This window comes from Ornithodoros turicata, chromosome 2 (assembly GCF_037126465.1).
Source record: "Ornithodoros turicata isolate Travis chromosome 2, ASM3712646v1, whole genome shotgun sequence".
Classification (NCBI taxonomy): Eukaryota; Metazoa; Arthropoda; class Arachnida; order Ixodida; family Argasidae; genus Ornithodoros; species Ornithodoros turicata.
The window spans coordinates 29,010,703-29,037,941 of NC_088202.1; the positions used below are offsets into that span (position 1 = coordinate 29,010,703).

A 27,239-nucleotide genomic window follows, 5' to 3' on the forward strand; every position below is an offset into this window, starting at 1 on the left:
TGGTATATATTAATATCTCTTTATTCTATACTCTCATATAGAAACCTACAGCATTGTAGTCCAAATTCCTAGTCAATTCTGGGCTAAATAATGTATACGACAGTGTTTGGCAATCTCTCCAAAAGTCTTTACAAAACGAGGGCCATACAAAATATGTGAGATTCTTACAACTTATCGATGACTAAGCAGAAAAAATACAACATAAAAGCTGCCATAGAGTAACAATCTCAGGCACCACATATATAAAGCACACGCCAAGGTGTCTCTTTCTGGGTTATACTTAACCACAGCTCAAAACAAGTAAAAACAAATAATGTAACACAATTTGCTCTTTTCACATGCGATGACTTCTTGGCTACAACTCAAATATATTTTGTATGACACAACAGATAAAACCATTTACTTGGATGACAACAGCATAATAATCGGCTAATACCCTATCTTGTGTGCTACAGTGTAGTGCAGCTGTGAGCAAAAATGCCTCACGTAACAGAATCGGTGAGCATAAAAGGGTGCTGCTGGCCATGAAGCTTCTCTTTGCTGGAACAGAATGACTACTACCAAGTCAAAGGGTAGCAAACTGGCGACTGTAAGTCTGAAACGCAGTCACCAAAGAGGTTTGCAAGTCAAAACTTTTTTTTGTGTAACTTTCAAAACGTAAACTTATTTACCCTTTCATTCTGGGGGCTGCCTCAACTGATGTGGCTAGCCTAATTTTACCGAATGTCAATCCAATCGTTGGCAATACCAAATTGCAAATTACACATTTTGCCGCCTCGACAACTTCATAGCCACCCCTGTTCCACCACAACGCTTCATGTACCTCAAACTCAAGAATCGAGCAAAACGTTTCCTAACAAATACACTCCCACTTTCTGCTTTCAATATGTACATTCTAGACTAAGATTGGAATATTTTCTTCCCTCTGCAGTATAAAAATGGTTAAAAGTCTACCTGTAAGGAAGTTCCCATCCAAAAGCATCTGCAAGATGTTCATAGTGCATGCAAACTGCCAATTTGTGAGGTATCTTTGGTGGTGCATGCAAATGCCAGGTTGCACAAGCTAGCTCAAAGGACGAGCACTGATAGTCTACAAGCTTGGCACCATAGTATGAATACCCTATGTTGAATAGTGATGTAGCTCAGTAATTGTGTACGTTGGTGTTTCTCTTCTGCATAGATAGCTGTTTCGTTTCATGGTAGTGCTATAGTATACTTTGGGAAAAGTTAGTTATGGAAAGTAAAATCTCCACGGGTCCTTTTAACGAATGCTAGATGTTCAGCACATGGCTCTTGAACAGTTCGTAGATAAGATATTGCACTACACAATAATAATGAAAATTGATTGCTGTATAATCCCCCAATATAAAATAATCTTGGGCTTCTGATGCAAAATCTACCCACCCAACTGCATCCTTCAGTATGCAACATTGGGTTCTTAAGGGAGCATGGAAGGATCAAAAATGCAGAAATTCGGACTAGAAGCCCTGAGATATTTAAAGGGTAGCCACAGATGAAAGTTTACCCAACATGGCTTCCACCTTGACTGTTTTCCCATTGGGATTTGGTGGTTTTTGGTCGTAACTTTGAACTGTGATGTTGAATCGGTTTGAAGCTTACGATGATGAAACGTACCAATTAGGGTTTCACGCGGACGCAATAATTTTTCACCTGCATTGGGTAATTGGTGAGTACAGCACACTGGATGGGTAAGCTTTTATAGGTAGCTAACCTGTATATGCGCACAAAAATTATGACAGCAGTGTGCAATTCCGGTGCGGAAGAGGCCTTTCGATCTTGCGTGTCAGAAATGCTCCTTCCCTTGGTTGCCAGTCGGTGCGTCAAGCGAGTCAGCCAATAGTGACGTGCGTGCCCCCTTTTTGCTTTGTCTTTTTGCAGTTGCATTTCGCGCCGCCCGTCCCATGTCTACACTGGTCGCTTTCGCTAGCACAGGATTCTGGGCAGCCAATAAAAAAAGTGCTGACGGACACTTGATGTCACCACCAAGAGTAGCATGGGCGAGATCACTGCCGCTGCACACATTTTCTAATTTTCTCAGGAAACTTGATTTTCCAAAGGAAATATTTTGCGTGGCAGTTCCTAAATGTAGCACGTTTATAATGCGCTGTAAAAGAGAATTTGTTTCAAGTGCCTTCCATGTTCCTTTAATGACAACACCCAGCGAAAATTATGAGAGCAATCTGCATCATTTTTTTCTCTCTCGTCCAGGACTTCCTATGTAACATTTGATGAAAAACGAAGAAGCAAAGCAGCATAGTGAAGACTATCAAGATTGAGCTCCATAAAATATATCTGTCTGCTGGGTCTTGAACCAGCACGCTGTTAATTATAAAGTGGAGAATGGAAACCAATCCCCCGTAACCATATTTTGCGTTAGTTCTAATGGTTATGAATGCAGTAAAATTCCCATCGTAACATGCACATTCAAAATTTCTAACTACATTTAATGAGTTATAATTTTGTGCATGGAATTGCATCATAACGGCTGAAGCCTGTACTGTTTATTGTACAGAGCCACTAACCAATCTTGGTGGTCGTTGTGTTCTGCTCACTAAACTGCTACATTGTGCAGACAATGCTAGTTACTATGAATGAGAAATGTGCTAGCATACTGTTTACACTTTATGCCGCTCACATTGCAGTTCTTCACTGTCAATACTCCTAATATACACATAGTGAATTTCAAGCCTCCATATCTGTGTACATTATTACTTTTGGTATATCAGACCTATATTGGATCACCATCATTCAGGTGTGTATTAGGACGATGATAAAGCAGACGAAATCTGTCTGTTGCACAAGTTGATAGTTCTTCTCAAGGGGTGCATATGTTACATTCAATCCACAAAATGAATGCTGCCATTCAGAGAGTGGGCAATGCAAACACTACTTTCGCAACCTGATGGCCACACGATTGTCAATCCTGATCAAAACAAAGCAATGTCGTGCCTGGTTTTCATGCGAGCTTAAAATAATCGAAAACAATGAATTCAAACTGGAACTTGACCCAAAGTCCAAAGTCCAGCTTACCAATATTTAAAGCTGTAGCAGAAGTAACTTCAACTAACTGTGTATTCACACGAGTGACATCCTTGTGGAAGATTGTAGTGAAGGAAAACGCAAAAAAAACTGCTCATAGAGCTGAAGTTCCGCCCCGTGTCACATTCAGCATTCACACGGTGCCGGAATATCAGGAGTGGCATATTAGCAGATGATGCTGCCAGAACCTTTTCCTGTCGTCTGCTACGGAATACCTCGTGGATGTGTTGTAGGATACTCCCCACGGTTAAGCAGTGCACGTGAAGACACAACGTTGAGCGCTCACCTAACAGCAAGAAGCTCTGACGTTTTTTGCATGTTCTGCTTGAGAATGTTGCTAGTGTGAATACATGGTAACATGAGCGAAACTAATTAACGTAAATAAACGTGGCAGTTTAAAAGGAGACGAAACTGCTTAGTTTACAAATGCACACAATTGTAAGTTAATACATGGGGGATGAGACTGGTAAAAATTAATTGTTTTTCAATTAATTCAATACCAGTAGAGGTAACTGGCCAACAGCATGCACTAATAACACTGCAAAACCACTATTTGCAGTCTGTTCTTGTACTCAAATTACATAATTGGGAAAAAACAATGAATTTTAGCCATCTCACTGCATTTTTCATAGCCATCAGGCAACCTCATCACACCTTTCAGTTTGTAGAATGCAAATATTTATGACACTGGCATCAATTTTAACCGGCACAACATCACCATTCTAATACCTGAACCACTGAAAAAGAAAACCTTTCAATGGTGCTGTCCGAACATTTGTGTGCAAACATCTGTACGCTTCTTTTGTATGTGTTTGACATGGCTAAAGTATCTGTAAAGAAATTAAATCGTTTTAACGTTCCAAAGAAACTTATTTCCTCCAGTTTTGTGAACATAAATGCACATAGAACAGCAAAAAATTGTTGTAAAAATTGTTCTTCTTGAGATTTAATATGACATGGTTTAATCATGCACACAATGACAACAAAGAAAGTAAAGCAATGTGACTATGAAATTGTTAGACTTAAGACACTGCATGCATGAGTTACATTAAAAAACATTGGGTCTATGTAGTGTGTGCATTGTGCTGAACAAGGCATTGTGCATGAAAACCTATTTGGTAAACATATGCAATACGTACATGTTCACTGAAAACTGCCCGCAAAAGCAAAATCACACACTGATTATCCACCCAACACCAGACAAAAGTACAATGCGAAAGCATGTCCACTGTATCAAAAATCATACACGGCACATGCTGCTTGAACTAAGTAACTAAGCGCTATCCTGCGTAGTAATGGCACAAGCAGCGTACAGCTTGCATATACGTACACTGGCCAAGAAACACTTGAGCAAACCTTTGTTTCAACGGTGACAGTACATGACTTAAGTTTTGTCTGCATATCTAATGCAGCTCCGAGTCAAAGGAGCACAGCTCTGCCTGTACTAACTCTCTCCTTTACAATTGCATAGCTTCTCCCATACCTCCTGAGCATCTACTCCTGAAAAAATAGCACTTCATGACAGTCACATGCTGCAGCTGTACAAAGTTGAAAAAAAAAAAAAGGAAATCTGTACACTGCAAACTGTGTAGACACGTTCCTTTCTGACGCCGCGTGTCATTTTTCCTGTACATGTGGTAGGTTATGGTAATGCAGGGGCCAAATATTGTTCTGCTGCACTATTTCTACTGATGTTTTATTGCTTGGCATTCTGAACAATATGAAAAAAAGAAAAGAAAAAGTAACAAACCATAAATTAAATTGCAGCACTCGATACGTTAGCTTGAAAACAGCTGACCTTGAAACGTAGACCAAAACCTTTAAAAAAAGTCTGATGCAAATATGTACGCCAAAAGGACTAACACCACTAGGACACATGCCCATCAGTCTGTGGCCACTCTTGCATATATTACATTTCACTAAGGTTTGTCAGGGACTGGATGCCCTGGTTACTTTCTGAGCATACAGACCTCAACTCTGAAAGCAACAAGACAGCTAAGCCCAATCCACCATCGTCGGCCTCCCTTGTTGCGCACTTCCATCACTACATCATGTCTGCAGGTGGCGATGCAGATGAAAGAGAAATGCTCTCTGCAACCATTTAAAGCAACTTCCGATAAATGGATCGCGTAACCCTTGAGCAGAAATGACGCTCAGCTCCTTGTGGTTGGCATAGGACCAATCAAATACCGCATCTTTCCATAACTTCTTACACTCATTTGGCACACCATACCACCAAGGTGGTTGTAATGCACGAAGCGTCTTCATTGCTTGTTGTTTTCCTCATTGTCGTTGTCCTCGTCTGCAGAGTTGAGCGTTCCTCCACAGGGGCTGTCATCAGAGGTTACGTCCGAGCCATGGCCCCCTGCAAGGAGTGGCAGGGTATGCAATGCCGTAGAAACTGGACTTAGTAGCAGAAAATACTTGTGTGCGAGTACAGTAAAACCTCTCTAATTCAAAATCCCGCTTAGTGCAAAGGATTGCAGTGGTCGCGTATTCTCACGTTGCGATCTGACCGCGCAATTTGAAGTGTGGGCACGACACGTCCCGCTTAATTCGTAACTTTTCCACAGAGCACACGTTTTCAGACTGACCAGAAGTACCACGTGCTCGACAACTTCCCTTTCCTTATCTATTCTTTCAGTGACATTCCTCTTCCCGGTTACGAGTAGTGAGTCATAGGACAGCTAGTCAGGTGACTCAAGCTCAACAGCCAATCACGCAGTGTACTCCCCCTCGCTCGCCTTTGTCACCGCCTCAAAGAAAATGCTCGTTCGCACTGCCAAGATTGTAAATTTAAATTCCCTTCATTCCCGCTTCATACTGTACAACAAACCTGCCAGGGCCTGCTGTTCGGCACCCTCTCTGGCAAGCACACCCAGGGTGGCTGCCCCTCTCACTACGGCTCTACTGCTATGGTCGCCTGGCTGAACAAGATGACTGTGGCAAAACTCCCTATGAGACAGAGCGCGTGATCCTGCTGAAAAGCTGGAATGTGAAGAGTTCACATGTAGCAATGGATGGTTCTCCCGCTTCAAGGCACATCATAATCTGTCGCATCTGAAGGTATGTGGTGAAAGCGGCAGCGTGAACATGGAAGTGGTGGACAACTGGAGGTCGCACACACTGCAGCCACTTCTGCAAGAATACCACCTGGACGATATTCTCAACTTGGACAAAGCCGCGCTGTTTTATAAGATGCTGCCTGACTGGACGTTTACAACCACACCAAGAGCCACGGGAAGACAACAGAAGAAAGACCGCATATCAGTACTGTTTGGTGCGAATGCGTCTGGAACAGAAAAGCTGCCACTTTTAATTATTGGCAAGTACGCACAGCAGAGGTGATTTATCGCTACAACACCAAAGCCTGGGTAACCTCAGCACGTTTTGAAGAGTATGTGCGTCTGATAGATAGGAAATTTAGTGCAAAGAGTTGTCACGTTGTGTTCATTGTGGATGACCGCTCAGCACATGGCGCCATACAGAATCTCAACACCGTAAAGATAGTCTTCCTCCAAACACAACGGCAATTCCCAGCCAATAGACCAGGGTGTGATGCTGCAAACCAGATACTGGATACTGCAAGATATACTGGAGCCACTTTCTGAGGAGGATTCTACTTTGCTATGAAAACGGGAAGCACTATGAAGTCGACCTGCTTGGTGCAGTATCATTGATTACTGGTTATTGATTGATTGCTGGAAGCAGCTCCAGCCCAGCGTTATTCAGCAGTGCTTTCAGCAAGCTGGGTTCCACTCCGGGGAGACAGCACGGATTTGCATGGTAGGAGCGAACAGCAAGGATGTGGGCAAAGAGAACATCTCGGAATGTCTCTGGCAGCGGGTGGCATCGCAAGTCTCCAGCATTGAAGCGAGCCTCAAAGAATGCTTCGGCTCTTTTGAAGTGTACACAAGGTTTGACGATACAGAACAGACATGTGCCACCACGATCGCAGAGGATATCCTGCTCAACACTACGGAGGCAAACGACTAGTGCGACGACGGCAGTGACGAACTGCCCCGCACGCCCATGTTTTTAATGAAGTTGTTGGTGCCATTGACGTTGTGCGCAACTTTATGGAAGCCAACGGCTCGTGCAGTGACATGATGGATATGCTAGCCACTCTCGAACGAGGGGGTGACGTGCGATGCTAACTACCGCACGCGACAAACAAATATACGTGAGTGTTTCATGCCCTATACTCGTTACACGTAATAAATGTTTGTCGTATGGGTGTATGATGTGTATGGGTTCGCTTACTTTGAAACTTTTTTTGCCGCCTGTGCGACTTCGAATTAACGAGTTTCTACTGTATTATAAAGTCTGGCAATAAGTAGACAGTGCTCTGAACCAGGACTAAATAAAAGACCAGCTGCTTCTTGCTTTGCATTGGCTACTCTTTTTGACAGTACATTAGGCAGCTTTGCACGGCTTCTACTGACCAGCTATGGGTGCAGAAAAAGGATCTGTATAATGTTGCTACTGATCTCAATTTCAGTGAGATTCTTTTCAATTAAAAAAATACACATCAGAACCGGGACTGCAGGTACAGTATTCCCTTGATGTAGTGCCATATTGCACATTGCAAACACGTTTACACAGTCTAATGAGGAACTTTCAACAATAAAGTATGGGCTTTAGAGTGTTTTGGGGAGCAAATGTGGAACAAATGGTCGGTCACTGTGCGGTCGAGTGGCAAGGAACCAACTGGAGCCGCCGGAACGCTGCTACGACTCGTGTGGCGACATCTTTCGTCAAATATAGAAGAAAGAGACATTCCTCCGAGGCACTGTGAAGATTTTTTTCACAGAACAATAACAAATGTACTCCTCTGTGTCTAATAGAACGTTTGAACAGTTCTACATTACCCCAGCATCCCCACATGGAGTAGCATTTAAAATGGCACCTGAATGACGAACAAGAAATATTAGAGATAAACTGATGTTCTGAGGCTGGAACAACATAGAAGGGACAGATACAAACAAAGCCTCAAATTGCCTAAGAACTTTCATCTTTCATCAAGAAATATTAACACTCTGCAAGGCTTTTGAGGAACAGAACTTTGTGAGGAACCATTATGCCATCTGTGGAATACTGGAGTACAGATAGAATCCATAATGTCAGTGTCGGCCAAGTTAGAGCTTCGTTCAGAAGAGAGGAGAATGATCGAAAGTGAACCCATAGTCACCTCGAAGCAGTCAGGAGGATCACCGCATGGGAAGGATAATCCCCACAGGGTAAGGCACATGTGCCTCACTCCCCTCTGTCCCAACAGATCGTACCAGGCGTGCTTATTCAATTAATGAAAACTCTCTATGAGAACTGTGGTTAATAAACACTTTTACTTTGAGTTTAAAATTGCGAACTTATGTAAGCTGACATACAGTTAAAGGCAAATTATCGAAGATCTTACCACCAGAAAACACAAGAGCAAACTGTCCAAAATTAGCCCTTGCGGCTGCGAGCCTGAGAGTGACTAAATAATCCATTTGCAGTGAGTATTTAGAAAAATATAGCTGTGGGTGAGTTGTAAAGTTGTTTACTGGCTTATATAGACTAAGAAAGCATGTTTTGTGTATAGAAGGTAAAAAAAAAAATGTTGTTCATCGATAACAAGGAGAAAGCAAATCAAAGCTTTCAGCAAGAAAGGAGACCGCCAATTGTAGAAAACTAAAAATACCATTCCAAAAGAAAATACTACAATGAATGAAACGAATTCAGCAGTATCATTTGGTGCTATATCAATATTCACTAAACTTTTACAGTGCTCCCAAATGTTGGTGGGAGGACTAAAAGAAGGCATGACACGCTGGTGCTTGCAGCTAATTAATATTCGATAAATTCATTCTATTAGACAAAAGTTGAAGAAACTGATGCGATAAGAAGACAAGGAAAACAGCTTGTATGTCACATATTTAGCAAGCTAGGTCAATTCATGCTGGTTCTCCTAGGCATGTGCTTCCATCCAAACTGGTAGCTTGAGTGACATTTGGGGCATAAGTTTTGGAATAAGCTCTAGCAATCCTTTGCCTGATTACTATGTGCATTGCTGTAGAACTTGTGCCACAATTTCGGTAAAATACAAACACAGTACAAACCCGCTGCGATCTGTCACAATCCCCTAGGTACCATTCTTGTGTATAGACCACTTTACTGTTTACAAACAAGAAGGGCCATCTGCGCATGCGTGGGGTTGGTGTGGGCAAAACACACTGAAAGCAGCCGTGCGAATGGTTTCCGCAAGTGCGACATCGGTTGTGTTGCACTGCTACACCGCTCTCGACTGTCCTTTCCACAATACCCGAAATAATTGAGAGCTCTAAAGGAATGAGACAAGTGTTGGTACAAGACGAAGTTGTTTATGAACGGTATACAACATGACTATCCCTTTGCGCTGCACATCGACAACTGGACAGCCCAGACAGAAAAGACACCGCTGATAACAATCGCGTTGTAGTTTATGTAATATTTTTTCGCCGAGCCAGCTCAGTGCTGACACTGTGCAAGCGTACAAGTCACTGGAAGCACAAAATTACTTCACCTTAGGTGAGCTGTCTGATCGGGGAGCTTCTGAAAACGGCGCTGATTTGCTGCCGTGCGCCGATCCATGTTAGCGTCGTATATTTGTACACAGGTATCGTGTGGGAATCTCACAAAGGCGATGACAGGGAATCTTTCCGCTTAACCAGTCCAAACGATTCCAACACACAAAAACGATTTCTTCGTTCTGCTTGGCGCGAAAACTGATGAAAAATTATTTTGCCACTCTTTCTCCATTGAGTTGTGTACCCGAAGGATACACGGCTTTGCGGATTGCCCGCTTTGCATGAAAACGATCACTCGAATTCATGGCTGTTTTGCCCACACCAAGCAGACGATCTGCTGACTGCAGCACCGCCGCAAGCCGTGACGTCACACGCACAAATTGGTCTATACTTTTACGAGATATGTCGGCTAAATTTATAGTGGTACTGCAGCATTACTTTAATGGACTATTTTAGTGACACTTTTCTGGAGGCAACCTTCATATAAAGATCACAAATATGCAACTTTTGTAATAAAAGATTTGAACAGTAGCACTAAAGATCTTCGCAGGGAAGTCCAGAAAACTTACCTGCCCCATGACCATTGCTGGAAGCATCCTGTGTCCCATGGGAAGTACTAGAGGAAGGGGTCCTAGGTTGCAGAGAGGCCAAAGCATCCGGCCAGAACCGTTCTACAGGTCGTGCTGATTGCACTTTTGCTTTCTTTGCTTTTTGAGCTGCTTCAGGATTGCCAGCGTCTAACATTGGCTGAAGAATCCTGCGCCTTGCATTGATGAACCTCGAATAAAAGTCAACAGTACTGCACATTTAACGCAGCATGAGTGCAAATATTCACTTCACTGCTTTCACTGCATTGTATCCAAGTTTACTGTAGTGCACAGCACTACTGTCAAAATTTTGCAAAAGGCACCCATCCAGGCAAGAAAGGCAGCCAAGACAACCAATATACCAATAGAATTTTGATGTCAATGGAAACGGAGCTGAGATTTTGCTTCGGGATAATCCGTGAATCTCGACACGAAAGGCAACGAACCCCGCCATCCACTCATCAGGGCATGGTTTTTGTTGCTGATATATCAGTTACTAGGAGCATCAGTGCATCTCTGCATCTGTGGGATGTTCGTGGAATGCGCAATAGGGGAAGATTTTTTTGTCCCCTGGACGTACAGATGGATGTCTATGGGATTTGTGGTGTGTTCCCTGGGACGTTCCAACCTCCGAGTCAGGATATGACATGGATGTTCAGGGGATGTCTCTGGTTTACTGGGCATGCCTAGCCGAGGTAGCTGGGACGAGGTGTTCCTTTATCAGAAGCATAAAGTTGCAGAAACGACATGCAAAAAGTGCAAGTGCATTTTTGCCATCCTTCTTCTTCACAATCTCTCAATCGTTGTGTCCTGCCGTCCACTCTTCTAGACAATGTCTTTTTTTTGCTCATGACTATGTACGAAGACCACCAAAAGCAATTAAAACTGCAAACCGCAAACACCAAAGGAAGCGTACGGAAAAACGGAAGCTATGCGAAACACGCGCCAACCTGCATCGCAACACCAACTGACATTCATGCGCCCACGAGAGGGAGAGCTTTGACAGTGCCACCTCTCACCCTGAACGCCAACTAAATGAAGCCGTGGCTGGAAAGTCCAAAACTGACCTGTAGAAATCGGGTTAAACCAGATTATTTGTCATTCCGACCGGGGGTAAATTCCAGTGGTATCCGGTTTTACGCGAAACCATCCGGCCTTACATATGTTCAAGAGAAAAATTTCCTCTCTTTCGAGGAAGTCAAAGCCCATGTGGCCACCATGAAAATTAGTCGAAGGATGCCACCTTCCTTCCCTGTTTGACTGAGTTGTTCTAATGACTTACCAGTTATTGACTTGTAGAAGTGTTAGATTTGTCTGAGCCGCAATCTGTCGCTTCTCATCTTCTGTTGGGTAAGGATGCTGTGGAGAAAGAAAGAAAAGAAAATATTGGAGTGAGAAGAAACAAGGGGAACAGTACGTGAGAAAGGTTTCCCTATGTTTCAGTCAGCTTCGTTGAAGGCAATTACATATTTGCAGGAAGGGTCCAGTTCACCATGCAGAGACTTGTTAAGTGAATTATTTTACAGAACAGCACTGGTCATTTTGACTGAGTACAGCAGAGTTTCCGCTACACGCACAGAACTACTGCAAATTCACTGCTACACATAAATGAAGCTACTGCAAGCTGCATAAACCTACTTTTAACTTACCTTCAATTGCAACTGTGCATTAATGAGCTACTGCAAATTTGCTGCTGCTTTCAATGTTCATTAGGTATGTAGAAGCTCTATGTGTTTGCGTCATCTCTAGATGGAGCTTGTCTCTGTTCTGTGTCTTTCTTTAAGCCAAGACCTCATAACAGGCTACAAGTGGCAGCAACACACAAGAAATTTGATGGCTGTGCCGCCACTCTGTCTGTAGGAAGAGCTGTCGTGGGTGCAAAGTTGTATATATCTACTTCCCGTAGATACCTGACGCTTGTCGCAAAAGACAGTTCTCAACACTTGCCAAAATGCGTTAGATTTGGCAGTACGTAACTGGAGTGAATGATGAAGGATAGAGGTGTGGGTGGGCGTAACTGGCAAGTCAATAGTTTTGCCGCTAGCTGCTGCCGCCTCAGAAATGGATCGGGTAGCTGTTCCCGCGACAGTGGCTACAGCGACTGGATCTGTAGCATGTTGCTTGTCGCGTGTTATGGGATGCCGCACTTAAGTTACAGCGAATTTGCTCCTGCGAACCAGCAAGCCACTACATATTCAAGGCTATGCACAAACGAGCAACTAAAGGTGTGTTGATGTGCACAAACAAAGTACCGCAAATTCGCCACGGCAAGCCACTGCAAATTTGCTGCTAGATGCAAACAAGGTGCCGCAAATGTGCTGGGCTGTGTAAACATGCTTCTGCACCAATCCTATCCTACTGTGCTGCCCTTCCCTGATATGGTTTGGAAGCAGAAGGAACCGTACCACAATGTGCTGGAATAGCCAAGAGCGCATGATGCTGGTTGCATGCTTGGGGAGAACGCCTCTCTTCTGCTTTTTCTTGCTGCCCAACAAGTCGTCCTCTTCATCATCACCACTCATGGAGAGGGACAAGTGGCGATGTCCTGCAGTAATGCCATGAAATACATTACTGCAATACTCCCTTGGCCACTATCACAGACTGGAGAGGATCTCTAGTACTCTACTACTGTAGAAACACAAAATGATGGTTCATGATCATCCATGGTTTCCTGATGACCAACAGTATTGATGGTTTATTACTGTAAATGCTAGATTTGCTGGCTGTACTAAAAATCATACTTGAAAAATGCACTGTTTTAAAAAGTTCGAGTCCTTCCAAAAACTATAATGTGCCTCATCAATGATTCTTTAAATACAGTTGATTTTCGTACGGATTATTGAGAAATTTTTCAAGGGTTTTCAAGGACCCACATGGGCTCTTTACTGTAACATCTCTTGACTTTGAATTCTTTCTGTGCACACTACAGACAATATTATTTAAGAAATTTACAAAATACCAAAGCAAATTAACTCTTACAAATCTGTATATTGCATGCAACATCCAGTAACGATAGCCTTCGTTGGTTTGCCACAAGGCTTGGAAGGTATAAACTCTGGATATACAGTAGAACCTCGTCAATTCGAACTTCAGGGGACCACAGATTTTTGTTTGAATTATCAGGGAGTCTGAATAATCAGAACCTGTGCTCCAATGCAAGATTCTGGCTTGTAGTATAAGCAGGCCGCATACAAAACATGTTTTGACACATACTTGCACAGGACAGTGGTTGTAAACATCATGTGGTCCCAAACATGCAGAATACAGCCAACTTTTTATTTTCTCGGCAGCCTACTTTGTGAAGTACTTTTCAATTGACAACTGCTTTGTTGCTGCATGAGTCTTCAATACAAACTTCTCTATCTGAGCTAGAGCAAGTAGCTCCTGGTCAAACTCTTTATTGTTTTGAAGAAAGATTAGATTAGATCTTAGGCGATTGATGTGCTGAAAGGCCTCTCCAGTAGTTAAAGATGGCGAAGGATCGCATGTTTCATCATCACTTTCACTGCTGCACTGTTCTGCACTTATGACTGCACTCACTATGCTGTCCAGGGTGTCCTCCCTGCAGATGCACACATTGTCATTAATGGCAACACAGTCAGTCATGTCCACAGTAACTATGTGTGCTTCAAGACCAGACACCACATCACTGACTTCATCATCATCCTGACAGTCCCTGCCTGTGTCGCACAGTTCAGACTCACAAGAGTTAAAGCCTGCATGTCTAAAACAGTTCTTAATGGTGCTGGCTTGCCTCCCAGGCCTCTGAAAGCATTCCAATTGCACAAAGAAGCGTCACATTGTAAGCCATGTTGTTGTCCATGTAAAGCAACATTCGCTGCAGAAGCAGCCTCCTGTAGTTCACCTTCAAATTCTGTATTACGCCCTGGTCCATGGGCTGGAGTGATGCTGTTGTGTTGGCTGGAAGCATCTCTAACTTAATTGCTTCCAGTCCTTCCACACAGCCATGTGCTGGGCAGTTGTCTATCAGGACAAAGTTCCTTTTCGCGCATTTGAACTCCAGATCAAGCTTGCGTAGCCACTGTTTGAACAATTCCTGCGTCATCCACGCACAAGAATTCGCAGCATACGCAACGGGAAGGGTGCGGACGCCCTTAAAGCACCTCGGGCGCCTCACTTTTCCGATGACGAACAGTTGGGTCTTGTGACTTCCATCCATATTGGAACACACCATCACGGTCACCCTTTCCTTACTTAGTTTACCTCCCGTGCAGCGTTCGCCACGACGACACAAGGTCTGACTCGGCAGGCACTTAAAAAACAGTCCCAGTTCGTCGGCATTGTAAACATTGCACGGGGCATACTCCCTCAGAACGGTTTGCAGCCTCATTGCTTGCCAATTGGTTACGACGCTCGGATCCCCTGCAGCCTCCTCACCGCTGACAGCTTTGAAGACCAGGCCGTGTCTCTCTTTAAAGCGTGAGATCCAACCGTTGCTACATTTGAAATCCGCAAGTCCGAGACGCTCCGCCAGTTCGTTGGCTTCCGCCTGCAGGATAGGGCCGCTTACCGGTATATTCGAACTTCTGGCTCGTTTCAGCCACAGGAGAAGTGCCTCTGTCACACGCGGGTGCGCAGCTTCCCGAAGCCTTTTCCGGGTCGCTGTAAAGCCATGTGCCTTCCCTCGGATCTTGTCTTTACTATTCATGATCGCTGCTATAGTACTTTTTGCGATGCCATACTTAGTTAGGACAACAGTCTTCTTCAATCCCGACTCCACTTCGTCGATAGCAGTCAGCTTTTCCTTCGAGGAAAGCGTTTTATACTTGGCCCTCGTTGACATTGGCTACAGAACCCCGCGGACACTGTTGGTTTCACTTCTTGCGAAGAGGACGCACGCAACACACTGTTCTAAGTGGACAAAACGCAACTACGCAATTACCGGCCACGCTCGCACATGCACCTTCCAAGAGGCACACTCTGCTCTCAGCTCTCCCTCTCGCACGGAATTCGAATTAACCGGAGTCAAGGTTTGAATTAAGTGGGCCAAACAAAACTTCAAAATTTGTTTGAATTAACCGGGAATTTGAATTATCCGAGTTCGAATTTCCGAGGTTCTACAGTAGAATCTCGATGATACGATCATGGATTATACGAATTTCGAGATGATATGAATTATTTTCCAGTCTCAGCCTGAATGTTTATCCTTCACATGTATTACAGTTTGGATGATACGAACAGATACGAACAAGACTTGGAGGCGACAGAGGTCGTTCCCCCGTGATGCGAGAGCGTGCCATTCATGCTGCTCCTCCTTTTGAGAAGGGAGGAAGATTCTTACCATCCTCACCATGAACTCCTTTACTTCATGTTGTGCAATGCAAGCAATGACCCCCCTCTGGTGGTGGTGGAGATAAGATTAAAGGGATTACATGGCCTGTAACCTTATCTCTGTTTTGACCTTTTTACCACCCTCACAACAATAAACTGGGATGCTCTGTGACGTCGCACTGGCCCAGAACATGTGGAGGGGACATATCAGGATCTTCTTGATTAGGACAACATCTGGCAACATTACATGTCCCCATTCTGCAAGTTGGCTTCACCTAACATCTGCGTGAAGCAAAGCTCGCTTTACGACACTGTCGCGGGTGGAAAGCACGTGCTGGGCTCTTTGAATCATCTAACGAATTTCGGCAGCATTGGCCAAAAACGAAGACATCAAAGCGTTACGACCAACTTCATTCACTGACTTACCAACCTAGCTAGTGTTCAAAGGTCTGACCTACAAAACAATGTCTGTGGCAACTACCACTTGAAGTAATGGTTTCTTTTTTTCTTTTCTTTTTTGTATTTCCGAGGTTTGTGGGGAAACAATCATCAGATCTCCCAATTTTCACTGTCTCATTGAATGTTCAGGTTGCAGACAAATTTTCTATGGTGATACTTTTATACTGTATCGTTCTTTTGCCCACAAAGAGCTACAAGTTCTTCCAATGATAAAATAGACTCAGTTTACCCATGCTGGCAAGCCGCTGCTCCTGGTCGGCGCTGGAGCAGTTGGCACCAATCTGAGACAGGGGAGTCCCACCATGAATGGCAGTTATCACAGGCATGCTCTGACTTGGCTGGATCTAACAGGGATACAAAGGAATGTACTACAGTTTTGTTGAGCTGTACACAGATATCTAAGTACCTGAATTGGTTGTGCCATGATCCCAGCTGATGTTTGTACCATCTGGTATACTGTGCCACCAGACACAATTTGTGCAGGATTCATAGCATTTGTGATGCAGTTATTCTGCAATAGCCACAAAGAAAAGAAATTGTCAGGAATTGCAGTACGTCTCAATACTGTTGAACGCAAGAAAAAAGGCAGTTTGGCAAAGCCAGTGGGTACAAAATCACATTCCGCATGCAGTATTCAGCCAGGCACAATTAAGTGCACATATAAAAAATGTAGCCTGCAAATCGAATGCAGGCAGCCTTTTAATTCTCTGCTTGTAATAAACATTAATAAACAAACTAATTATTTTCACTCCCATACTATGAGCGCTTCCAACTATCATGCCTCAAGCAGCACTGCTTCTCGAGATTTAGGCACTCTAGAATGATACAGAGTTCAGCCATGTCATCCGCTTAAAGGGGCACTAAAATGCAAAAACAACTTGCTCTCAAATGAAAGTCAGTGTTTGAATTCGTATGATGCAAGCAAAATTAGTTCACAGAGCGCTACCGTTTAGAAGAAAAACACAATGAAAACAGAGTCGTCTTTGGCGGCAACTAATGGTATCCCCAGGAGGCAAAGATTGGCGGCATCCAATGAGACAGCAGGAGAAGTGTGCGCATACCTATCGTGGGCATGTGGATTTGGAATGGGTCCGATCGTAGTGTTCCGTATTTGCAAGGCATGATGCGCACTGCTGCATTTTCAATACCGATTCACTGAATTGTAGCCCACAACAGTTCTCACGAATGTTCCACTGACATGATTTATCTCCACGCCCTTTGGACAGCTACGCCAGTCTGCTTCAAAACGCGCACTGTGTCTTTAGCTAGGACTGCTCCATGGCGCAGAACACACGTGCACGCGCAGTATAGACTAAAAACACTGATGCACGAGCTGAAATGACGTTCACTGCTTAGCGCCGAAGCAAGAAAGAGTCCGGTATAATTTCGATTGTAGCTCCGTAACGGAATCCAAGTTTTGAATTATGATAACAAGCACGAAATTAACACAGCGTGTAACAGAATTTGAAGTGAACTTGTTTTTGCATTTTAGTACCCCTTTAATAGTGAAGCGCACGCCTTCTTTTCTCTTTCTTTTTTTCGGTTCCATTCGGAGGTGCCCGTCTGCATATGAGGCACAGCAGTTGGCCGGTCGCCTTGCTCCTGTGCTGTAGCAGATGATTTTCGACAGCGAATAAAAATGCTGGAATGATCTGATGTCACAACAAAGCGGAAGGTGCTCAACATCCTGCAGTGCCCGTGTTGTTAGAAGAATTGGCATTTTGCCAAGTTAGTTTTCATGTTGTTTCAGGTTTTACCCTAGGTGACGATGACACAAATTGGGGATAAAAACGGGTCTTGCCGGGATTTACCCTAAAACACGAGGCCCTAAGTGTAAACAACGTGATTGGCACAAACTAGTAAACGAAATGCCATTACAGTGTTTCGCAAGTGTACGGCAGATTCAACAGGCTTCTATTAGAAGGCACATACTCAGGGTTGTCCGAGATATGCAATAGCATTCTCACTGCAAGCACAAAGTGGCATTAGAGTGTGGTTTCATCGTTACCATGGACCACGCGGGAGAAAAAAAATATGTTTATTTACGTTTAATGTTTATTTATTCAGAATGCTAACTGCCATCTGGCAGTCAGAGCATGAGTAGTGGACATTACAAAACAACATAATGCTTTAAACAACACCTCAATTCCTGCGGTGAACACACTAGAGAGGGAACACACAGTGCAATAGAGTTGTCGAGCAGGTTCGCAACATGTAGGATATTTTCGGACCAAACAATCTGATTAGGAAGGCTGTTCCATTCTACAGTGATCCAGGGAATGAAAAAAAAAAACTTGTTTGCGTCAATAACTGAAGTGGAACAAGCACGTGAAGACTGTGGCAGATTCAACACTGTGGAAGTCCACTAAACTGAACGTAGTTTCTGCTATCAAGCTTCAGGTTTCCATTTGTCAACTAGATACCAATAAAGAAAATAGTGATGAAGAAAGTGGTGACGAATAAATGTGGTATTGTGCACCGCTTCCAACTGTTACACTGCCTCGCAATCACTGTTTACTTTTTTTCCAAATCTGTGCACCCTGAACTCGGGGGGTCGTCTTAGATTCGAGAAAATATGGTATGGACAACTCGTTTTATGGACAGTTCCTGTCAGGGAGAAAAATGTCCATAATAACGAGGCACGACTGTACACCGTTTATGCTACTCAGTAAGGCTTTATGAACACATAGTGTCAATCTTTGAATTCCCATATCCTCCTCACCTGATGCGTTGCTTGTACAGGTGGCGAGGGAGAGAGACGCAGTGGGCCAGGGGAGGAACAGGAAGAATCAGAGTCACTCAGGTGACCCCCTTCACTTCCTCCATGGGATGGAAAGTCTGCACTTCTGAGGAGGTTCTCACTTTGCATCTTGCTCTTGAGACAAGCAATGTAACGGTTGCAGAAGTCCTTGCACAGCTCCTGCACCTTCTCCAGCTCTAGAAGGTGGATACGCAGCACCTGGATTGCCTTCACCATCTGGAAAGAGGAAGGTTGAATGTGTGTTCAGTGACTACTACACATTTTTCTTTCTCAGGGCTGTTCAAGTCGATGAAGCTAGGCATATTATTTTGTTCATACTGCGAATCACATTAACCATACAGCATCTCAACTTTGGTTCCATCATTTTTCACTTAGTCCGATCGTGTTCAAGGCCCACAGAGGATGATAATTTTTGTTAGTTCGAGCACAGACGAAGTCCACACTGCACACTTTGACCTGACAAAATGCACCTGCGCGCGAACTGCAATATAGATGGGAGCTGAAATGCCGGGTCAAAAGCTTTTGCGAAAAAGAAATCAGTTGAAACTGTGCCTGTAAAGCATAAAGAGCAGCCTGTATGATGGTGTAGCATCACCAGAGTCAGGTGCACACACCCATGCCATGTGAGGGAAGGAAGGAGGGTGAGGAAGTAAGTTTTAGCTCCTTGTCTGTCTGAGTGATGATCCGCATTTGTGCCCCTCCCCTTTTTCGTAAAACCCCACATGCCCGAGTTAGTGCGGAGCTTTTTTATATGCGCGGTCATGGACTCCGTTCTTCATCGGATAAGCCCCATCGTGTAGCCTAGCTTTGCATTTCCAGCATTCAATATCTTTCAGGGCTCTTTCTTTGCAGTTCGGAGAGTTGAACCCTTCTCACTTCTAGTCTTCTCTCTTGCTCATTGCCTTCGGGGTCCCAAGAATGGCAAAGACACAGCCAGCTCTGGCGGAAGCCCAAGTATGACCCATTCATGTTCTACATGAAGGGTTTTCTGCCCGACATTTAATATATGTATATTATATGTAATATTTAATGTATTTACTCACATAATTTGCGCACTTTTACTATAAAAAAAGTCAGAACAGTTGGGGGTACGCAAATTGCACGGAAACACTAGTTACGATATTCAAACGACGCGAAATTTCAAAATTTTAGTATGCCGGTCATATAGGCTCTCGGTAGAGCCGATATTGACGTTATCTCTGCATTGCGTAAGCGCAGAGGAAGTACCCAAATACCGCACAACAGCCGGTCGGGAGGCAAAATGCCAGCCAACTACCGCTCCTATACCGGCCAAATACGTCAATACGCTGCTGGAAGACGCCGCTAATCACATGCGACAGCCGAAAGCACGCTATGTTCGCAAACTTTGTCATGTTGTGCTGTAAGGTTTATCACAGCGTGTTTGTCCGGCGTTTCTTTCCACGTTTTGTAGTTCGATTGACAGTATCGTCCATCACGTCAGTGGATCGTCACCCGAAAGTGTGCATTAATCAAACAAAAGCACCGCAATAGCTTCGGTAGCACTGATGGCGTTGCGAAAAGCCAATCGCCACGGTCGCTGAGACGCATATGCCAAATATCCACGCACGAAAACACAGGTGCGCAAATTACGCGATTTTTTTGTTTTCTGTCATTTTTAGTGCTAAACTAGGGGGTGTGCATACAGTTAAACCTCTATGTAACGAAGTCGGTAAACAGATCGCAAAACTTCGCTATATGGAGAACTTTGTTATGGAGAACATTAGCGAAATTTTGGTGGTCATCACTGGAATTTAGTTTCCTGAAAGCCGCGGGTATGTAACGCACGAAAACCAAGATTACGGGAGAGAAAAAGGCTATTTATTTGGCATGGAAATAGTCCGTTACTTGCTTTTGCACAGTCTTGAAAAACGTCGGTGTAACACACTGTTCATATCTTGCCAACACTGCCAAAGCTCCCTCCCGATCCTGGTTCGATGCCACGTACCGTCGAAGCACGTCAATAGACTCCAACACCTGTCTAACAGATGGCACACGTATCTCTTTCGTCAGCGTCAGTGTCAGTGTCGCTGTCCTCGTGAATGTTATTTCGCAGATTGGCAACAATGTCACCCTCTGTAAGCTGTTCTGTGCATATTACGTTGGAGTCAGCGCCCAAAAAGTCCTCCAGTGCAACGTCATCAGGTACACCACCTTGCTGTCTCAGTTCTTCCCATCGCTGGAGCACAGCGGGCACCTCCGAAGAGTCTTCCAGAACGTCGTACTCTGCTTCCTCCGCCTCAGCACACGGGGTGTCGTCTGTATTGTCAATCACCTGAAACCCCGCCTTTTGAAAGCAGTTTGTGATGACCGCACATTTTGTTGCTGACCAGCTTGCAGCAAGCATCTCCACGGCATGGATGGCGTCAACCTTCGATTCCCCACCGACCGCAGCAGAAGCCCGTCCACGAGATGTGCGTGATAAGCACACTAACACTCCTGATGATGCCTTGATCCAGTGGTTGGATGAGCGAAGTGCAGTTAGGTGGAAAAAAAGCGGATCTCCACGTTCGTAAGACTGAAATCAACATGGTGTGCTGAACAGTTGTCAAGCAAAAGACACGCATGTCGGCCCTGCTTTGCCATCTCACAATCGAAGTTCCGGAGCCACTCGCTGAAAATTGCTCGGGACATCCACGCTTTTTTGTTGCTGGCGTACACGACAGGAACCCTCTTTCCTCGAAAGCAGTAAGGTTTCTGGCTCCGTCCAATTACGAGAGGAAGCCGCTTATCACTGCTGTCCATGTAGACACAAAAAAGGACGGAAAACCGCTGCTTACTCTGCGTCCCACCTTCACAACAGCGTCCCTTCAGAGTCAGGGTGCGTCCAGACATCATTTGGCAAAACAGGGCGGTTTCGTCTGCATTGTAGATGTCCATCAGTTGATACCTCTCCAGGATTCCTTTCAGTTCTTCTTCCTGCCACGTGGCAGCCCCAACAACATCGGCAGAGAGAGATTCACCACACAGAACTCTGCAAACAATCGAGTGTCTTCTCTTGAATTTCTCCAGCCACCCACTGCTGGCCTTGAAATCGTCCCAACAAAGCATGTTTGCAAAGTTGACAGCCCGGCGTTGCACGATAATGCTGGTGAGTGGAACACGCGACGACAGCATTTCCATAAACCATGTGAACGTTGCCTTGTCGACGTCGTCATAATGCGGAACTTTCAATCTCTTCCTCGTGGTGCTGGTCCCCACTGCAACGGCTGCGAGGATGTTTTCCTTGGATTTCAATATCGTTGATAACGAATTCACCTGGATTCCGAATCGCGCAGCCACATCATTCTTTTCACCGTTGGCAACGGCATTGAGAATTTGCATCTTGGCATCTACCAACAACGATTTTCGCTTCAACACGTATGCCATGGTGTCGACTTTGCCCGACAGGATGCAACTGGCAACAAGTGACAACCATCGAGGGGTAGGAGAGCAGGAATCTCCACCTTCTCATTCGTCGAATGCCGGTTGTGTCGGTCACCGAACCCATGACGTTCTCCTTTCCCTATCTCTCCTTTGTACTGGCGTCTCAAACGCAAGGAGTGACCTGGATATGATGCACCCCGGACACCCTGAATTCCAGAAAGTTTGGCAGTCACACCATTTCCGAGAATTGAAGCAGGGTTCTGCACACGTGCAACTTCGTAACATAGAGAACGTGACAAAATCACTTCGTTGTACGGAAAACCCAAACACATGGGCTTCAATGGGACAGATGTACAAGAATTAGAAAAAGTTCGCTAAATAGAGAAATTCGCTGCATGGAGAGTTCGCTATATGGAGGTTTAACTGTATTATGCGATGGCACAAAATATGCTAGTAAATATGATATATTTTCAACTTTACTGCACAAGGTAAGCAGCGAGTGGAAATACACTGCACTCAATAGAGGTGCAGCTGTTCCCCTAAACAAAAGCAATCCTATCTGCTATTTTTGCCATAGAAGGTTAATATGCACTGTCCACACAGCATATCTCCCAGCACTAAAGCGAGCCATCAAACGCAGGAATGATGCAAGGTAACTGCATACCAGGCTATCAACATCAGGGTCGTCGCTGAAGAATGGCCTTCGATCCCTCTCCTGGTGCTGCACAAAGGCCTGGATATCACTGCTGAAACTCTCTGAGGAAGGAGCCTCAGCTGTCTGCGTGGCCCGCTCACACTTTTCGAACAACAGTGCCAGAAGAGGGAACAGGGGGTGCCTGAAATGAAACAAAAACATTTGTCGACACAGTTATAGTACCAGAATAAGTTCCAAAGTGTTCCATTTGAGGGTGCTATACAGAAGGGAGTGATGGAAGTGCCTCGAAGCATTCTGGCACAAGCATTGGTGCAAGAAAAATCTAGTTTTTGTGCAGCTTCGTGATCCACCGACAAATGGCCTAGCAATTTTCCACACAAGGGGCGAGATTGGGGAGCCACGAGGCTGCGGAGCACATCCGAGCAGTGTGCAGAGCGGGTGTGAACTGCATGTCCATGTAACATGTTTCGTTGCCGATAAGCCTAGCAATCCTCAGGGGTAGCAAGTTACACTGACTTACGACAATAGGCCCAACCACTTCAGGTTTCGTTTTCTCATCACATGCACGATCTCTGGGGACAGCGAAGTAATTGGCTACTCCGTGCTTTGGCGCAGATACAGCAAGAACACCCTCTACGACGCAGGATGGCACAGCACCCAGTGACTGGTGCAGCACTTCCATCATTGCAGAGGGGCACGGATGAAGACAGTCAGTGCCTATTTCATAAGATTTTTCATAACCACATGTTACATTCTGAGCTACTGTTGAGAGCATCATTTATTTCTCCCAGGGTGGATCATTTCTACAAGGTAGGGATGACTCACTGCAACCACGATATCTTTCTCTACTCATTTTGCCCTCGGGCGGCTAAGGCCTGGAATGCTCTTCCCCAGTCCATTGTTGATCTCCGTGACCCTCCGGATTTTAAATCTGCAGTAAGCCAATTTGTTGATGGCAAGTTGCCCCTGTGTATCTTGTATGACGAATTTCCTCAGTGTATTCTTATAACCCTTGTGCGTTGACCATTACAATTCATGGCACGTTCTGCTTGCTCCTTTTCTTTACTTGCGCACCTGTGGTGCCGTTCCCTCCTCCGTTATGTAGTACCCTTTGGGTCTTTAACGTATGACCAAATAAAAAAATAAAAAATAAAATCTGTCACATGGTGCCAGAAACCGCTTCTCCCCCTCTCCCAAAGTTACATTCTCTGGTCGCTCCATCGCTCCAATGGGATGTTTTCATGTTCCGTGGACAGGAAGATTTTTTTGTTGAGGAAAAGTGAATTCGCAAGGTGCTTTTTATATGTTTTTATTTTTTTACTTCCTTGTTAGCACCACGAAGCAACTGTGGCTATGAGCGGCGTACAGATGGAGAGAGGACAGCAGGAAGGAGTGGGGGACAGGGGGGTTAGTATGCGTCCTGGGCCGACTTCAGGGGGTACTGTGCCGACATTCTTCTGAAAAGTCTTTGGAAAAACCAGGGAAAACCTCAGACAGCACAGTCGGTGGTACGAACGCAAGGTGCTTGAAGAAAAAACAGCAGGTAACGAAAAAATATTTTTGTGCGGACCCAGCTTGTGTTTTTGTGAAGTAGACTGGCTCCTTAAATTATGTTAATTATTCCATCTGGAATGTGAATAGATTTCATCTCAAGAACCAAAGATGGTATCCACCTGACTGTGTGTATTCCTGAAACTTACTACAGTTCAAAGTCACTACATCACGCTTGAGGTACACATTTATATCATTCAGGGGCGTCGGAAGGTGGGGCAAAAGGGGCATTAGGCTTGGGATGTGGGGACCTCACTCTCCCTTTGTAGCATAGAGATCAGACAAGGCACCTCACATTCTCCTGTACGGCATATTTTAACAGGATTTGCATGTTCGTCAGCATGAACTTTGGTTACTCCCGGTAACGTTTACAAAATAAGGAGAATTTGTTACTTGGCACGAATATATTTACTACTAGCACCACTACTCCTAGCTCTGACATGAAACGCATTTCAAACCTAGATATGGCCATGTCTGATTGACATCATGTGAATTACATGTGGATAAAAACTGGCCATTTCCTAAGGTAAGTAAGGTGAAGTTGTTTTTACAGCGGCATATTTCAAGCATTTTGCGCTTCGTTTAGTACGTGTCACTTAGTACATTGTTTTTGTGTGTTAGTTTATTTTTCTACGCGGGGCATTCTTGATGTATCAATCCTGCGAACTTTAGGGAGGGACTTCTGTCCCCCTACTCTCATTAACACAAGTGGAAAGACTAGAAAACCAGCGAACTGATAGTCAAACGAACCGCTTGTTGACTAAGCACACTGACTTTCTCCGTTAATGCATCTGCACGTTCAACAGCCTTTTGGCAAATTCAACTGCTCAATCAGGAGTCCCTTTTTTTCCGCACAGTAGTTTGATCTCCACAAAGCTTGTTGCAAAGCTCTTCGCCTCACAAAGAGGTGCTCTTCCTTTCCCTACTGAGAAAACTGGGAGTCAGCTCGAACTCTTCCAAAGCCTACTTGTGACTGTCGCAACTTGTGAGACCGAGCAACAGTGAGGGTCGAGCCGAGTTTATGAGTTGCCGAGTTTATGAGTTGCCGAGTTTATGAGATCCACGGAACGACTTCCGGCAGTAGTGCGATTGTTTTTCGATTGTGGATTAAATTCTGTCTCTCAGCGCCGGGTTTTATTGCGCTGTAGTGGATTCGAGTTCTCACTTTGAATCGATCACTCGAATTTGCGATTTACTATCACCTGTGACTAGGCTAATGCAATCAGTTCAAAATGTTGATGGCACTTGGAGAGAGGCTCTACAGTATCCCTGCATGTGACATGGAAAGTATGAAACAGATTGTACATTTAGTAATGGTAAAGCTTTCCGCTCACTTGTAAACAGCGCGCTTGTCGGCCTCAAGTTGTGCCTGGGCCTGAGGGTCCAGGGCATCAGGAGGTGGTGATGGTGAGTGACTCATTGTTGTAGGTGCGACAACGTTCATGCCACCGACAGGGGATTCTTCTCCAGATTCCAATCCACGCCCCACTAAGGGGGCATCCTGGTACGCTGTCGGCCGCGGGGACGCTTCCTGCATTGTGGTCGCTGAAAGCAGCAGAAATGAGCCATTTTATGGCACATGGAGGGTTTGAGTGGCGCAAGATGCATGCACGAAGAAGGCCGAGATACACGGACACCAGCTTGCCTGCACCCTATCCCTTGTCTCGTAACATGCATGCACACTATTTGATCAAACTTTGACAAGAGTGTATTTTGTATTCCTTTCTACTTCATTCATCGTTTTAGAATGAATAACTCTTAAAGTTCACAGTTCTTGAATGTTCAAAACACACTGTCAACACCACGTAATAGTCGCAACCATTAAAATATCGCAATAAAAAAACAGACCTGGTTAAACAACAAATAAATAAAACAGCATCACTTCAGTCATACACTCTGTCTGATGAAGTGACACAGATAAAGATCTACTTACTAAAGGTAAACCTTCACTTCGTTGCTATATGCCAAGTAGCTGTATCAGTGATGTCATCTTTGGAGGTGTTAGTGAAATCAACAAGGTTCTGCTGGAGTCACCTATCAGCCACTGACAGATCCTGCAGATCAAACACGGATACTAGCAGATCACTTCACCTAGCAGGGAGTTCACAATGAGAGTGCCTCATGCAAATCGCGCAAACACAAGATCCTTCAAATGAACATGATGACCACAACGTGATATGCAGTACTCGCTGCAGCAGGTAAGTGCATCATGCAACGTCCAGATGGTCTCGCGTACATGCATCCAGGAAATATAAGCACTGCACTGTGACGGCGCGAAGCTGACTGAACAACAACTGATTAAGATCTACAAACAGGTTTCCAGTGAAATCCACTCTGAAAACAAACGAGTGTAAACGCACGCGCGGACGTGACCAAGCGGGGAGGAAATTCTGGGTGCCACTACACTGCACTAAACAAAAGAGTAGGCGCCCAACCTGGTCACACATGGCATGTGTACTGCGCTATGATCGTAGGTACACAAGAGCCGTACCGCTGTACTTGTAAATGAGGATGCTTCATGTCGTGAAGCCTCTGGCGCGTGAACATGGAATACATATCGGGGAAATAAAATGCAATGCTTCTGCTTCACTTCTGTAACGCTATATTACCGCAAACCTGACCTAACGATGAGCGTAAGTCGGCGCGCTATCCTCAACTGTCAATATTCTCCAGTAAACTCCTCCTTTCGAAGGTGCCTCGGATGCTTCGCAGCACAACCCGTCCTGAATAAGGACGCTTTCCGGCTTTCACGTATCCCATTTTGAGAGGGATGAACGAAAGTGAGTCAACCAGCTGAGCCAGAGCGAAGATTACGAGCTCAGAGAGGCAATTCTCTTGTGTGAGTGGCAGCTTACCTAGGTGTCAGTCTTCGTCAAAAATGGCGGCGTCAATTATCGAGAACTACTGCCCACCTCAGATTGACGCGTCTGACGTCATAAAGA

General features: G+C 44.7%; 1 protein-coding gene across 3 annotated transcripts; it reads right to left on the bottom strand.

Moving 5' to 3' along the window:
- Window positions 1–27,233, bottom strand: LOC135385264 (homeobox protein PKNOX2-like). 3 transcript variants are annotated; one of them, XM_064614469.1, is made up of 11 exons: window positions 27,153–27,233; window positions 26,231–26,351; window positions 25,632–25,842; window positions 22,756–22,927; window positions 18,669–18,923; window positions 16,353–16,457; window positions 16,176–16,290; window positions 12,601–12,740; window positions 11,478–11,554; window positions 10,178–10,386; window positions 1–5,425 (listed from the first exon to the last, which is right to left on the bottom strand). In XM_064614469.1, exons 3-11 carry the CDS (start codon window positions 25,832–25,834, stop codon window positions 5,325–5,327), a joined length of 1,377 nt encoding a protein of 458 aa, XP_064470539.1. In that variant the 5' UTR covers window positions 25,835–25,842; window positions 26,231–26,351; window positions 27,153–27,233; the 3' UTR covers window positions 1–5,324. The 3 variants fall into 3 exon arrangements, with proteins under 3 accessions (XP_064470539.1, XP_064470540.1, XP_064470541.1); XM_064614470.1 differs by lacking the exon at window positions 27,153–27,233 and adding an exon at window positions 26,789–27,105; XM_064614471.1 differs by lacking the exon at window positions 27,153–27,233 and having other exon boundaries at window positions 26,231–26,716.
- Window positions 27,234–27,239: the final 6 nt, after the last annotated feature.